This window comes from Mustela lutreola, chromosome 11 (assembly GCF_030435805.1).
Source record: "Mustela lutreola isolate mMusLut2 chromosome 11, mMusLut2.pri, whole genome shotgun sequence".
In the NCBI taxonomy this organism is placed as follows: domain Eukaryota; kingdom Metazoa; phylum Chordata; class Mammalia; order Carnivora; family Mustelidae; genus Mustela; species Mustela lutreola.
In genome coordinates this window covers 96,209,313-96,223,662 of record NC_081300.1, presented here as the reverse complement: position 1 = coordinate 96,223,662, position 14,350 = coordinate 96,209,313, and the positions used below count along the sequence as shown (strand labels likewise).

Genomic DNA, 14,350 nt, shown 5'->3' with positions numbered 1-14,350 from the left:
ATTATTATCAGAGGTTACTTCATCGTTAACTCAGGCTTCTCAAAGTTGCTTTCAGGCTGGGGGGAGGTTGCAGTGGAAATAAGCAGTCGTCCTGCTTTTCCTGTGTAAACGATTTCAGGTCAGCCGGACGAGGCAGAAGCTCCTTAGATGAGGGCTCGAAGCAGCACATGCAGAAGTTGAGATCAGAGAGTTATTGTTAACTTTTGTGTGATTATGGCAGTATTGTTATAAAGTCCTTCCGTATTAAAGATACACACTGAAGTTAGGGTGAAATGATAAGATGCCTGAAATTTGCTTTAAAATACTTGAGGAGGGACGCCTGGGTGGCTCAGTTGGTTAAGCAGCTGCCTTCGGCTCAGGTCATGATCCCAGGGTTCTGGGATCGAGTCCCGCATCGGGCTCCTTGCTCGGCAGGGAGCCTGCTTCTCCCTCTGCCTCTGCCTGCCTCTCTGTTTGCCTGTGCTCGCTCGCTCTCTCTCCCTCTGTCTCTGACAAATAAATAAATAAAATCTTTAAAAAATAAAGAAATAAAATAAAATACTTGAGGAAAAAAGTAGTGGGGTGCCTGGTGGCTCAGGTCATGATCCCGGGGTCCTAGGATCGAGTTCCCCATTGGGCTCCTTGCTCAGCGGGGAGCCCGCTTCTCCCTCTCCCTCTGCTGCTCTCCCTACTTGTTCTGTCTCTCTCTGGCAAATAAGTAAATAAAATCTTTAAAAAAGGGGGGGCGCGCCTGGGTAGCTCAGTGGGGTAAAGCCTCTGCCTTCGACTCAGGTCATGATCCCAGGGCCCAGGGATCAAGCCCCGCATCGGGCTCTCTGCTCAGCAGGAAGCCTGCTTACTCCTCTCTCTCTGCCTGCCTCTCTGCCTACTCGTGATCTCTGTCAAATAAATAAATAAAATCTTTATTAAAAAAAAAAAAAAGTGGGGAGTACCTCAATGAAGCAGGGCGGGCACATGTCAGTAACTGTCAAACCCGGGACGAGGTACAGAGATTCGTTAACAGTCCTCTCTCTACTTTCCCTTCGTGTTTGAAAATATCCTCAATAAAAAGGTAAGTAAAAGATAGAAATTCAGATGAGTGAACCCTAGAACTTGAAAATAGGGAAATGAGAGTAGATCTGCTCTGTGCGTGGCTGGTAGATGCGGTCCATAATCCGCAGAAAAGGTCCCTGGGGGAGTGTCCGACACTGCACCTCGTGACTCTGCTTACTCACCGGCATGCCAGACTCTGCCGCTCTCTCAAACCTCCCTGAGACTGTATTTCTTTCCTGGGTAAAATGGTGGCAGATCGGCCTCTCCTTCGCTGAGGGGCTTAAATGCATGAAGAGAAGGTGGCAGAATGCCAGGCATGCAGTAGGTGCTCAATAAATGTTAGCAAACGCTGTTGAAACATGAAGTTTTCACATCACCAGTAACATAAGTCTTTGAGTTCGTATCTATTTGGACTTTTGTTGTTGTTCTTTTCTCTTTTGAGCCATTTATTTGAAGAGCAAATGCAGTCCGTGTTCAGGGCGGCAGTGCGCGAGTCTGGCGCCCCCTGGAGGTGGGCAGCATGATGCTCAGGGCCCGCCTGCACTCAGGGTCAGGACAGACTGTTCTGGTTACTGGCTCCCCAGAACCCGCAGCAGGTGCTTCATTGGTATTTCCTGATGAATGAACGCATGAGCCCACACACCCCACGCACCACTATGCTGGAGCGTCTTGTGGCTGTTACAAGCCGTACCTGAGGTCCTGAAACTTGCGAGCGTTTTAAAACTACAGTCCTGTGGTGCCCTCGCCCGCCCGTTCCCACCTGCTTTCCTGGTGGGGGAGGACTGAGTTTCCACTGTGGAGGCTGGCGCTGTGTGAAGCCGGCTGCCGGCTGAGGTGTCCCTGCGTGTGTTCCGTGTCGCCGGTTTCTCTGCAGTGATGGGCAGTCATGCTTCAGAGCAGTCGCCGTCATCCTGAGTCTACAGTTCACTGCCAAACCACGGTACACTGTGGAAGCGTCTGGTTTGGGAAACCTCCGCAGATCTCAGACTCCCGACCCAGCGCCAGCTGGCAGGGCACAGGCTGCTTCTGTCCCTGTGCCTCGCATCGGTGACCGATGCGCGTGTCACCCAGAGGGCAGTTGATAAGGTTTCTTCCACACCAGCTTTATTTCTGACTACACTTCCCCAGCCCAGATTCGGACAGAACGGCATGTGTGTGAGGTAGCACGTGTGGGATGCGAGACCTTCCTGGATCCACGTGAGCATCTCCAGAGACAAAGGGGTCTTCACGTTTCTGCCTGGACGAGCATGTCTAAATTACCTCGTTTTCTTTTTCTTTCTTTCTTTTTTCTTAAAGATTTTATTTATGTATTTGACAGAGAGAGACACAGAGAGAGGGGGAACACAAGCAGGGGGAGTGGGAGAGGGAGAGGCAGGCTTTCCACCGACCACCGAGCAGGGAGCCCGATGCAGGACTCGATCCCAGGACACTGGGATCACGACCTGAGCCGAAGGCAGCTGCCTAAGGACTGAGTCACCAGGTGTCCTGTTTTCTTTTTCTGAAATGTGTGTGTGTGTGTGCGCGCATGTGTGTGTGTGTGCGTGTGCGTGGTCGATGGTCCTTTGTTGCTGAAGCACCGCTGCCCTGTAACGTCGTCAGTTTCAGGCGGGCCGCGTGTGCAGATGGTTCAGCCACCAGGATCAGCGTGGTCCCCAGCTGTCCCCTTCCCCCGTTGTTACAGTATCACTGTGTTCCCTCTGCTGTACTCTCCGCCTCCAACACAAATGTGGAACTCAGGTTTGTATCTCTTAATCCCCTTCACCTGTGTCACCTTTTTTTTTTTTTTTTTTTAATTTGAAATAGCTTATTTTTCTAGAGCCTCTGCTCTTCTGGTTCTAGTACTAACAGGTTGTTTTTAAAAAACAACTTTCTTCCTGTAAACTCATGCATGCTTGTAGTGAATTAGGTACCATGTACAAGGAAAACTAGGAAAGTTTAAAAGAAAATCGTTGGGAGGTTGCTGTTGTTAACTTGGCGTGAACATCGGTGCAGACCGCTCGTGGAGGGAGAGGCAGGAAGGAGAGAACTGGGGTGCTGCTCCGCAGGCTACTGTCTTGCATCTCGTTTTTCTGGGATTAGGAGCAGAAAAAAGAAACTGAAGTGGAGTCCGTGATTAAAACCGTGTCCTTACCACAGCGGGGCTGCTTCCTGAAAGGGTTTCTCTGTGGTTGAGAAAAAGGCTCATGAGAACCATGGAGAGATCGGCGGCACGGTTTTCTGTCCCCGGGGTCTGGTGGCCCTGTGACCGGCCTCCTGCACCGTGGTGACCCCTGCAGGCGTTCTCTGGGTCATGGCCCGGATCCAGTCAGGCGCCCAGGCTGGGCTCTTATGGGAAGTGCGGGGCTGGGCTGGGTGTCGCCCACAGTGGCTGTCTGGCTGTCGCTGGGCCTTGCTGAGTGTGCTTGCGCCTCCCCACGGAGAGGTCGCCTTTGCTTTGCAAATGATGGAACAAGACTGGCTGTTTCCTCCCCATTTCTAATCTGAGCAGCAGAAAGGAGTGTTACAGAGGAAAGAGTGTTTCTGTATGAATGCAGTGTCCCGGGCGTGTTCTGAGGCTCTCGGGGCTGGGCTGGCTTTAGCGGAGGCTTCTAAGCTGTCCTGGCCTTGTCCCTTGGAGAGAGCCATGGGTGTGCTCTGAGTGGCCACTCAGAACTTAATGGTATTTACTGACGTAAAAATATCTGAACACCCAAAGGCTATAAACAAATGACGGCCTGTGACGGGTGTCACTTGTCCTTTGATTTGGCCCTTGCTGGCTGGCGGCTTACACCAGCCTTTATGCGTCCTGTGCAAGCAGAGCGCCCTTCGATCCTAGCCACGCAGCTTTGGGCTGCTATCTTCTAGGACTTGCTAACACACGGGAGATGTGCTTTTGGCCTGTTCTAAGACACTGCGAGAATAAGATTTCTTTGTAGCTGTGTTATACACGGAGACCAGAGCAGTGTGTGTAGCTGGACCCAGGCCTGGGCCTTCTGGAGGATTCGGCTGACTGGGGGTGGGTCTGAGCCAGCCAGCACCCCTTCCCCTCCGGTGGTTCTCAGGCCCGGCCGCCACGGGGGAGCACTGCGCAAGAGCAGTCCTTTACTGTGTGCTGGAGGCAGGCGCTTTGGGATGCCAGCGCCTTTCCATGGTCCCTGCAGAGATCTTTGCTCACAGCCATGCCTCTGCTGAAGATGGAAACCCTGCTTCCAGAATTCACCTCAGATCCAGAGTGAGAACCGCCCCCCCAGCCTCGGTCTCAAGGACTTGACCGGGGGGGCCTGTCTGCATCAAGGGTTTGGGGCATTGGGTGCTTGTCCTACACAGCTTTGTGCCCCCTTCTACGGGATATGATCCATCTTATTTGCGGGACCTGGCCTCCAGTGATCGGCTTCGGGGGTAGGGAAGGATCTCAGTCAGCAGAGCCCTACGGTGGGACTCCTGGGAGGTGCTTGGCACACCGAGCCCCTGCCTGTGTTAGCATTCGGTGGGGGGAGACCGTGAGCGGGGACACACATTTCCTGTTTGCTGATTGTCGCCAGGGGCAGTGACGACATGGGCGCGGGGCCCCGTGAGAAGGAGCCCGTGGGACGAGCAGACCTGAGCTCCGGAGGCGGTGGAGGAAAGGGCTGGTGGGCAGGTGGGGACCAGGTCCCCCGCACCCCAGCGGTGAGGGCGTGCCAAGGTCCGTTCCGTTTAACCGGGCTAAGGTCGCTGAGGTCCGTTCCGGTTGTGACGACTGAGTCCCTGGGCCTGTAGGAGCGGCGTCTTCCTCTCAGCGCTCTGCGCCTCCTTCGGCTTGGCAAGTAGCCGTTGCCCAGCCAGCGTTTATTGAACGAAGGCTGAAGATCAAGTCCGAATGCCCAGTGCCGGCGGCTGGGGCCTGGCTGGGGCCCTGAAGACTTGTCTCTTCTCAGCCGTCAGATGAGTCTGGCGTGCCGGCGCGGCCGTGGGGGGTGGGCTGTAGAGAGACGCAGCGGCTTCTTGATTTATAATTTAAATTTTGAGGTAGTTGTAGATTCACAAGCGATTGTAAGAAACTACAGTGATCCCGTGTGTCACAGCCTCACAGCCGTGGCATTGACTCTGTCCGGATCCAGGAGGGCGGATCCCGTGCCCGTGAGCCTTCTTCCTGAGGTCCTTGCCCGACCACTCAGCTGTCTCCATTCCTGCCGCTGCCCCTTCAGGAGTGTGGTGGACACCGGCTCCTCGAGCGTGTGAGCCCCGGGCTGGCTTTCTGCCCTCAGCCTGGTTCCCTGGAGTGTCCTACAGGTTGCCACGTGTGTCAGGCTTCCTTCTTTAGGACTGAGCGGTGTTCCGTGGCGTGGATGGGGCGCGCTTGGTTCGGCCGGCCGGCCCCTGGTGGACGATGGCTGCGTGGCTTCGGGGTTTGGGCTGTCACAAATGAAGCTTTGTTGAACATTTGCGCACAGGGTTTTGTGTAAACACAAGTTTTCATTTCCCCAGGGGTAAATGCCCAGGAGTACAGTTTCTGGATCGCATGGTAGTTACATGTTTAGTTGTTTTTTTTTTTTTTTTTTTAAAGATTTTATTTAATTGACAGAGAGAGGTGGGGATGCAGGCTGCCTGCTTAGCAGAGAGCCCGATACGGGGCTTGATCCCAGGACCCTGAGATCATGACCTGAGCTGAAGGCAGAGGCTTAACCCACTGAGCCACCCAGGCGCCCCTTCATGTTTAGTTTTAAAAGCAGTTGCTGAGCTGTGCTCTTGAGTGGACTAGAAAAAGGTTTATGTTTGTTTGTTCTTTCAGCTGGCTACAATAGAAGGAAAGCCTCTCGTGCAGTGGCTCCCAGAACTCTGCACTACACGAGGGCCCCAGACTCTCCCTGCCGGCTAGAAGCAGCAGGAGAGGGTGTTTCTGCTGCACTCACGTTGTAGCGTTGAGCTAGAGGCTCAAGTTTCTGTGGGAATTTAAATCCCGTTTTAAGGCAAGCCGAATTTTTAGGGCCCTGGCCCAGCTCGTGGGTGTGGAAGGTACCCCGTGTCTGCTGTGGGGACCGGGGGCCAGGGTGCGCGTGCAATGGGTGCGCGGGGGCAGACCGCTTTGGGAGCAGGGCTGGCCCCCTGGGTGGGCTTGGCCGGAGCAGGAGGCCGCGCAGTGGGAAATCTGCACCCAGACTGTCCGGAGGAAGGAAGTCGGCGAAAACAGCCTGGGTGCGGCGGCAGCAGATCTCCAGGGGGAAACGAGGTGGCGGCTTCGGGCTGCTGGGAAGCTCCGAGCACAGCGCGCAGGACGGTACCCCGTGGAGACCTCAGACCCACGTGGTACGGCTGCCAGGGCAGGCCGTGGTGGCGGAGGCTGGTCGCCAGCCAGCACGGGTGGCGGCCCCTGTGTTTGGGGTTTTCTTTAAGCATAGCTTTGCTGAGTTTTATTAGGAATGCTTCACCTTGTCTCAGACCCGTCCGCTTCCCCTCACCCTTGTGGTCTGGGGCGCCACGGCTTCCTCCCAAGTCACGCGGGACAGGCAGATCAGCCCCAGCCTTGGATCTGGAGCCGGGAGGACTCCCGCTGTCCTCCGAGTCGAGGAGGAGCCAGAGGTGGGCGTGGGAGAGCGAGCAGGGTCCCTGTAAGCGGAATTCATTCCTGGGGGCGTCAGGCTTTCGTGTTTGATCTCTAAGCCTGATGACTGAGCCTGGATTGACATCATGCCAGCTGGTTCTCCGCTGTTAAACGTGATTCCCTAACTTCCCGTGGAGCCGCAGAAACGGGTTTGGAACCGATCTAGCCCTGAATGCGCACAGCTGTTGAGCTCTGCAAGCACAGGGAGGAGGAAGGCGTCCCAGCCCCCGCGCGCTAGTGAAGCAGAGAGCCTGTGCAAGTCACACGGCCGCCCGTCCGCAAGCTGTCGGAACGGAAGTGGCTTTGCACTTGAGAACAGGGAGCTGGGTCCACCCTGGAAACCCAGAGGGGCTGGAGTCTGGGCCGGGAGTGGCCTGCATATGGTCTCAGGGTCTCGGCCGGGACGAGGCCAAGGGAGGCGGATGTGGCAGCTGTGTGGGGGGTGGGGGCGGGTGTCAGGAGCCCCGGGGGACGCGTCAGTGAGCTGACACTCGTTGGTTCTCATCGTGCCGTGTTCCTTGCAGACGCAGAATGTTCAGCTCAACAAAGAAATGACGCTCGCCAGCAACCGGAGCCTGGCAGAAGGAAACCTCCTGTACCAGCCCCAGCTCGACGCCCTGAAAGCACGTTTGACCCAAAAATACCAGGAACTCCAGGTTCTCTTTGAAGCCTATCAGATAAAGAAGACCAAATTAGGTAACTTTTCCAGGGTGATCCTTGCAAGAATAAAGAGTGGAGGGAAAGGCACGTTTGCAAGCTGTTGGGCTGCCGGGAGGGCGGCGCTCCTGTGGGAAAGTTTCAGACGGAGACCCTGGCTCGTGCCACAGAGAAAGCGGACTTACAGAATCATTCTGCCTGTTTAGAGAAGAGACTGAGCCACTTTTCAGACAAAATTTCACCTTGTCCAAACAGCCCAGAGAAGTCATGTTCTGAATCATGCTGTTTACCAGATGTCTCTCCTGTGGGCCAGGCCCTCAGGGTTAGTGTTCAGATGTGCTCCTAAGGACGTGGGGACATTTCATCTTAATGTCACACTTAGATTTACGGTCATCACGGAGCTGTAGGAACAGAGTATGGGGTCGTGCGTGCTCTGCATGGCTTTCCGGGACGCGGCAGGAAGGAAGGGGTACAAGCCCGCCCTTCAGGGAGGCGGACGGGAGGCCTGGGACCGGGTCGCCCTCAGTGTCTGTGCCACCCCAGTGCAAGCTCGGAGGCAAGCCCGACAGAGGGGTTCTTTCCTGCCTCGGAGGACGTACGTTGTGATGTAATTGGTAAAAAGCACCTTGGGAAAAGTTGTTTGGCAGAACCTACCTGAAGGAACCCTGTGCTCACTCTGACCCAGCCAGTCAGGCCCGGGTGTGCCGCCGGCAGAGACGGACGGGCCCAAGGGTGCTCCTGGTAACTTTGCCGGTAAAGCTGAGTGTGGAAAGCGCCTACATGTCTGTGTGCAGAAGGCTGGGTCTGTGAGTTCTGGTCTCCTCACAGTGGACATTGAAGGAGGCGAGGGGGTCTCAGGTCTACGGTGTGGGGGGGGAAGGAGCCAGCACAGAGCTCGCCCTGCGATGTGTTCCCGTGAGCCTCCCAGCCAGGCAGGACCGGGCATCGGGGCTGCCTCGGGGGCAGTCTCTGCGAGCCGGCCTGGGGAGCCTTTGTGCGTGTTCTGTATCCTGACCTGGGTGGTGGTGCTTGGGGTTTATACTGTCAAGAAAACTGAGGTCCTGGGCTTAAATTCCTCCTGCTCGATATAAGTTACCACTCAGAAATGATTACAGCCGAGATCTGTGTGGGGCGGTTCCTGTCCCCTCACATGTTGGGTGACAAGCCTCTGTAGGGCCAGTGACAGTGACATGGGGTGTGGGATGCGTGGCGCAGCCCCGAGTCTGTCCCGTTTTGTCCTGTGTGCTCCTTCCTCCTGGATTTTAAGGCCTTGCTTCCTAGAAAGCCGGCTGCTACCTTCCCAGTTAAAGCGCGCCCCTCTTTGAGAGGAGGGGGGCGCGGAGTCTGGGGGCTGCGGCCCGGCCACCCCCTCCTCTCATCATGCCTCTTGCTTCTTCCAGACCAGCAGTCTAGCCGCGCTTCCCTGGAGACGCTGCTGGCGCTCCTGCAGGCCGAAGGGGCCAAGATTGAGGAAGACACCGAGGTAAAGCCGCCAGCGTGGGCGGGGGGGATGGGGGACGGGGGGGGGGGGGGGACCGGGGGGGGGGGCGCCCAGAGCACAGTTGCCAGGGTCTGGGCCACTTTGGGAGCTTATGGGCGGCCCGTTGCTCTGCAGCAAGGGGGCGGTAGTGGGTCCGGTGCGCCAGCGGCGGGTGCACACCGTCCTGTGAGTCCCGCTGGCCGGGCCGGTGGCCAAGGACCGTGGGCTCCGATCCGCGAGTGCGGCCGTGGAGCACTCAAGGTTAGAGCCTCACTAAGGGATACGGCCTGAGTCAGGGTCAAACGTTGCACAATCCTAGCAAGCTGAGGTGGGCGGCACGTTGCCAGGTTCAGCCGCGTGGTCGAGTTCACCGCTGGGCTTGGGTGGGGGCCCTGGTGGGCACGAGCCTGCCTTTGGTCCCCTGAGCCTGTAGGGGCCGTGTCTGTGAGGCTGCAGCCGGCGGGAGGAAGGAACCGGCTCCGGCTGGCTCGGTGAGAGCGTGGGAAGCGGGTAGGCTGGTTTCCTGTGCGCCTCGAAGCCCAGCAGCTCGGGGCTGAGCCCGCTTCCTCTAAGGCTGGCTCCCCCTCGGGCCTGCTGCTGTGTGCAGCTCGTGGGGCGAGGCCGGTGGCCTGGACCCGCCGCCTCTTTCCCCTTCTCTCTTCAGGGGGCTGGGGGCCGCCTCTGAGGCCCGGGGTCTGCGGCGGGGAGCGCGCGGCGGGTGGGACCCGTGGGAGGCCGGGTGGAAGGAGCTGGGGGCCGCCTCTGCCCGGGCGGTGAAGGGAGCCTCCTTCCCTGGGGGCCGACCTATCCCTGTAATCCGTTCTCCTGCCGCTTTCAGAACATGGCGGAGAAGTTTCTGGACGGAGAGCTTCCTCTGGACTCCTTCATCGATGTCTATCAGAGCCAGCGGAAACTGGCCCACACGCGGAGAGTGAAAATCGAGAAGCTCCAGGAGCTGGTGCTGAAGGGGCAGAGACTTCCGCAGGCCTCTGTGCCGGCCCCTCTGCTGCCCAGGGTGCCGGAGCCGGTGCCCGCCGCCCCCCTGCCCTACCCTACCTCAGAGGCCAGCGGGCCTCCCTCCATGCTACCTCGGCGCATCCCCCCGCCTCCGCCTCCGGTGCCTGCAGGACGCTTGGCCACGCCATTTACCGCTGCCATGGGCTCAGGACAGGCGCTCCCGTACCCGGGGTCCCCGTGCCCGCCCCTGCCCCCCCGTGTGGGCCTGCCCCCCCAGCAAGGATTCTCCGCGCAGTTCGTGTCTCCGTACCCGCCCGCTCTCCCCCAGAGACCCCCACCGCGGCTGCCGCCACACCAGCCCGGCTTCATCCTCCAGTGAGCCTCCCCCGTCCTGCCTGGGAGGCCGCACCTGCCGCCAGGCCTCTGCACGCACAGGCGGTGAGGACTAGGGTGCCGGTGCCCTGGGCCAGCGCACCCCTTTGATTCTAGAACTAGTAGGTCAGCGGTAAGTAGCCATAGGACCTGGTTTGGTACCGGAGGTGGTGTGTGCAGGGCGTCCCCCGCGGTCGCGTGGGTTTGTTTTCGGTATGATTTCTAAGTCTCGGAGCGTTGATGGACTTTGTCTGGGGAAGAGCGCTCTCCCTCCCCACCTGGAACCGGGTCCTCCCCTCGTGGGTTCATTTAATGAGCATGTTCCATCGTTTCTGCTTCGTTTGCGAAAAGACTGGGCCACGCGGGCTCGCCCACCACACACTGCTGTCCCTGGTCAGGGTGGGCCAGGTGGGCCGCCTGGAAGGTGCTTACTGAATCTGGGGGGCAGGGGTGGCCAGTCCCCCCTCCCCCAAACCCGGATGCTTTGAAGCCCCGTGCGGCGTCGGCGCTGGGCCCACAGCCAGGGTGACTGGCAGCTGGGCCGGAGATGAAGGGTCTGAGCTGGGCCTTGCACAGCGATGAGCCCTGCTCCCCCCTCCTCCGCCGCAGCCCCCCCTGACTGTAGAGAAATACCCCCCCAGTATTTTTACTTTGTCTAATTTTCCTGTTTTATATTGGCAAAGAAAACTTTTTGGACACAAGACCATTCAGGGAAACTTTATAAAAATGCACATATTCTTTTGAGCAGAGTGAAGTACAGAAGTGAATGCCATTTCCTTTTTTTACAAGCAGTGTATGGTCTCCTGTGGGTGCCTGTGCTGTGCCTTAGTTTCCCCCTGGTGCCACTGAGGGGCCGGCTCGGCTCCCCTGCAGGCCCCCAGCTGGGCGGGCGGAGGGGCAGCTCCCACGAGCGACTTTGTTCCCCGAGAGGCTTGGTCGGGGTGCTGCTGGCAGAAGCGGCCTGTCCCACCATGGACCAGGATCCTCGTAGCCGGTCTCTTCCTCGGCGGGGGCCTCCGGGCAGGAGGGGGGACAGAGGGACCCCAGCAGCTCTCCGCTGCGCCCAGATCATCGGATGGTGCCAACAGACTCACGCTCTGCCACACCCCGCGCTCTTCCCGGCCCTTTGGGGTCTCACCGGCCCAGGTAGCGGAACGGCGGCAGAGCTCCACAGGGTCTGTCCCAGCAGGCCGGGGGTGAGGCCACCACGCTTTGTCTTCAGTGCCCCTGGGCAGGGACACCCCTGTACTGTTGCTGAAATGCCCCAGGGGCTGGCTTACTGCCCTGCCAAGTGAGCTCGGTGTGGATGTGGGGACAGCGCTGCCAGGGCCGGGGCTGTAAAGCTGGAGGAGCCTTCGTAATAAACGGAATGAGCTATGGGCTTGTCCTGTATTTGGTTCTAGACGCTCCGTGATCAGTTCCGAGAGGGAGGTGGACTTGCGTCAAAGTGTCTGCCTGGACTGGGGGCCCTAGCACTCGTGGAGCGTTTTGTGCTGCTGCCCGCTCCCCCCAGCCCGGAGTAAAGGGCAGAATGGGGGGAGAGCGGGTCCACAGGGTCCCCACTCTGCCCTGGGCCTCTGGGCTCAGTCTCTCAGGCCCTGTCCTGCGGATCACCAGCACAGACGGCACTGCTCAGGGAGACTCAGGCCCTTGACTGCTTGTTTCAAATGACAGAATTGAATGGGGGACCTTTTGTTCTGGAGCCCAGAGCCCCCCGCAAGGTCCCAGATGGAGGTAGGTGCTGCTTCCCTCTTGAGGCTGGGAGGGGGACCCTGCCTCCAGGGCTACACCCCGCCAGCCCCTCAGTGCCCCCCCCCCCCGTCCCCCTGGGAGGGACTTTCCTCACTGCGTGCCCCGGAACAGGAGCGCCAGGCTCAGCTTCCCTGCCGCCGCCGCCTCCAGGGGGGCTGCCAGCCCCTGCCCCTCTGTGCTCCAGGAGGACATGCGAGGGACACCGCTGGGGTGGTCCTGGGAGGAAGAAGGCGGCTCTGCCTGAGGAATCTGTTTGCTCTTTTGAGTATTTGGGTCTGACAGTTGCTCTTTCCCTGGTGGCTGCTTAGGAAGCTTCGAGCTCGATTTGTAGCCTTCTGCGGGGGGCACTCGCTAGGTGGGACCGTGCGCTCCGTGGCTTCTTACCAGCCCAGCGTTGTCTGATCCTGGCCTCCCCACTGCGGGCCCCTGTGTTTGGGAGGGGGGGGGGGCACGGTGGGGAGCTGCAGCGTGCAGAGGTCTGGCCCCAGGGCTTCCAGTGGCAGGTTCGCTTTGAGTCAGGCTAGCAGTTCTCCGGATTGAGCGAGTGTAGTCCACGCGGGGCTGTTTGCGCGGTGTGTATGTGGCGGAGCCGGGCCTCTTGCATTGACGTCGTTCTGAAGCACTTTTCCCTTACAAATGAGAACCAGGCTCCGGCCCCATCGTTCTGTTCAGGGAGTTGCAGAGCACTTCGACAGCCCCACCCCGACCTCCCAACCAGCCTGGAGCGAGGCAGGGTCCCACTTCACCCCATGGGAAAGCCAGGCCCAGGGAGTGGGGCTCTTGTCTCTCTAGCCTGCACGGTGGCGCTTCCACAAGTGCTGGGGCCTGCGGGGCAAGGAGACGCTCGCTCTGCGGGCAGCGCACCGAGGCCGGGAGCCGTCAGCATCCCCAGGGAAAGCGCGGCCGCACAGCCAGCTGTGCTCTTGGGAGCCCGGAGGCCGGGTAGGTTCTCGGAGGGGAGGCTGGGTGTGGTTGCACCAGTCAAGCCTGACCAATGAGGAGTCGGGGTCACCGCCACTGCCCCAGCCGGGGGACATTCTTAACTGCTGGGACCCCGTGGTCACTCCTCCCCTTCACAAAACAGCATGGTTTCGGAGCGGGCTGGCGGAGCGGGGAGGCCGGGGCGGAAAGCCCCGAGCCAACGACTCACCACACTGGCGTCCGTCCCAGGACCTCAAGTCCCAAACCTCCCAGGACGCAGGCCAGGGCACTTCTTGGCAGAACCAGAAGCAGCTCTTCCGTGGTTCCAAGCGCTCTGTCCCCTGCAGAAGCTAAGTGGTCTCCCAACCCGTGTCCCACGTTCTGGCTCCGGAGAAACGCACAGCCCAGGCGCGGCCCCTCACTGGAGGGCGGTGGCAGCGGTCCACGTGCGTTTTACTGCCCATCGGCCTCTTCCAACAAGGAAATACTAAAGGCAAAGCAGAAAAGCTGGGCCTTGTGCCCCTCTCCAGAACATGGCTGGGATTGGACCGCCGGGAGGCAGGGGGACAGGGAAGCTTCTGGGGCCCACGGTGCTGGTCCTTTTCTCTCAGCACTTCCCTGGAGTCAGGGTGGGGACTCAAAGAACACACGTTCTTACAAATCCTCCAAGTGGGACTGCCACTAGGCGGCTGGGAGCGGGCGCTGGGGGGTGGGGAGGCTTCCTGGGGGCACAACGTGCCTCTGGCTTAGAGAATGGCCCGCAGGTGTCCTAGTTCCCAGACTTCTGGTGTCTGAGCTGGGGAGGCCTTTAGGAGGGTGGGCTAGACTGAGAGGAGGGGAGCGGTGAGGAGGGGGTGGGCGACGGGCAACCCGCAGAACAGGGCCTCAAGGGCAGAAGAAGGGGCATGAAAACCAGGAATAGGACGGTCACCACAGATGGGAGAAGAGATTCCGGGAGTGACAGCAGCACAGCACCTGTGCCAGACCGCACTGCCCGGCCTGCCACCCCCCATAAGGGCCATACTCTGTGCTCCGCCCCCGATGCTTTGCAGGGAGGCACCCTGAACCAGGGCTGTTTTGTCCAAGACCACCCTGGGCCCATCTGCAAGGACTCTGTGCCCCAGGAAGGCTACAGATAGGGGACATCTTGCCCAGGTCCCTGGCAGCCAACAGGGATTTGTTATTCATTAGTAACCTCAGACCTTGAGTTCAAAAGGCAAGGGGAGGTCCTGCCCAGACACCCTCTCCAGGGGCCCTGCTCCCCAGGGTGAATCCAAACTCATGAAGGAAAGCTCTAACTCCGGAAATTACAAATGTTCCATATATTTCCTGAAGGCCCATGGCTCAGGCCTGCTCGGTTCTGGCTGGTCCCACGAGTGCCCGCTGCAGAAAGACTCACGTCCCGGAGAACTGCCGAGATCTCTGATCCTTTGGGTTCAGCCAGGGCTGGGGGCCTCAGGGACACTGAACTTGGCCATGGGGCAGGGGGCTGCACCCCTTGGAGGCTCTTGAGCCAATTCGGGGTGGCCACACAAGGCCCAGGCCTGCCCGCTAGCCTCCCCACTGGGATCCTTCGGGAGCCTAGTAGTTTACGAGCTGAGCCGGGAGTAGTTGTCGAG

At 59.1% G+C, this 14,350-nt stretch overlaps 2 protein-coding genes across 3 annotated transcripts in view; one reads left to right on the top strand and one right to left on the bottom strand.

Moving 5' to 3' along the window:
• VPS37B (VPS37B subunit of ESCRT-I) overlaps nt 1–11,435 on the top strand; it is a 25,779-nt gene extending 14,344 nt beyond the window's left edge. Inside the window, exons 2-4 of the mRNA XM_059140032.1 lie at nt 7,117–7,288; nt 8,650–8,732; nt 9,568–11,435. Coding sequence (XP_058996015.1) covers nt 7,117–7,288; nt 8,650–8,732; nt 9,568–10,065 — 753 coding nt within the window. The 3' untranslated portion in view covers nt 10,066–11,435. The remainder of the gene's footprint in view (nt 1–7,116; nt 7,289–8,649; nt 8,733–9,567) is intronic.
• HIP1R (huntingtin interacting protein 1 related) overlaps nt 10,761–14,350 on the bottom strand; it is a 28,955-nt gene continuing 25,365 nt past the window's right edge. For both annotated transcript variants that reach the window (XM_059140019.1, XM_059140020.1), the window contains one exon: nt 10,761–14,350. In XM_059140019.1, the coding sequence (XP_058996002.1) occupies nt 14,321–14,350 (30 nt within the window). In that variant the 3' untranslated portion in view covers nt 10,761–14,320.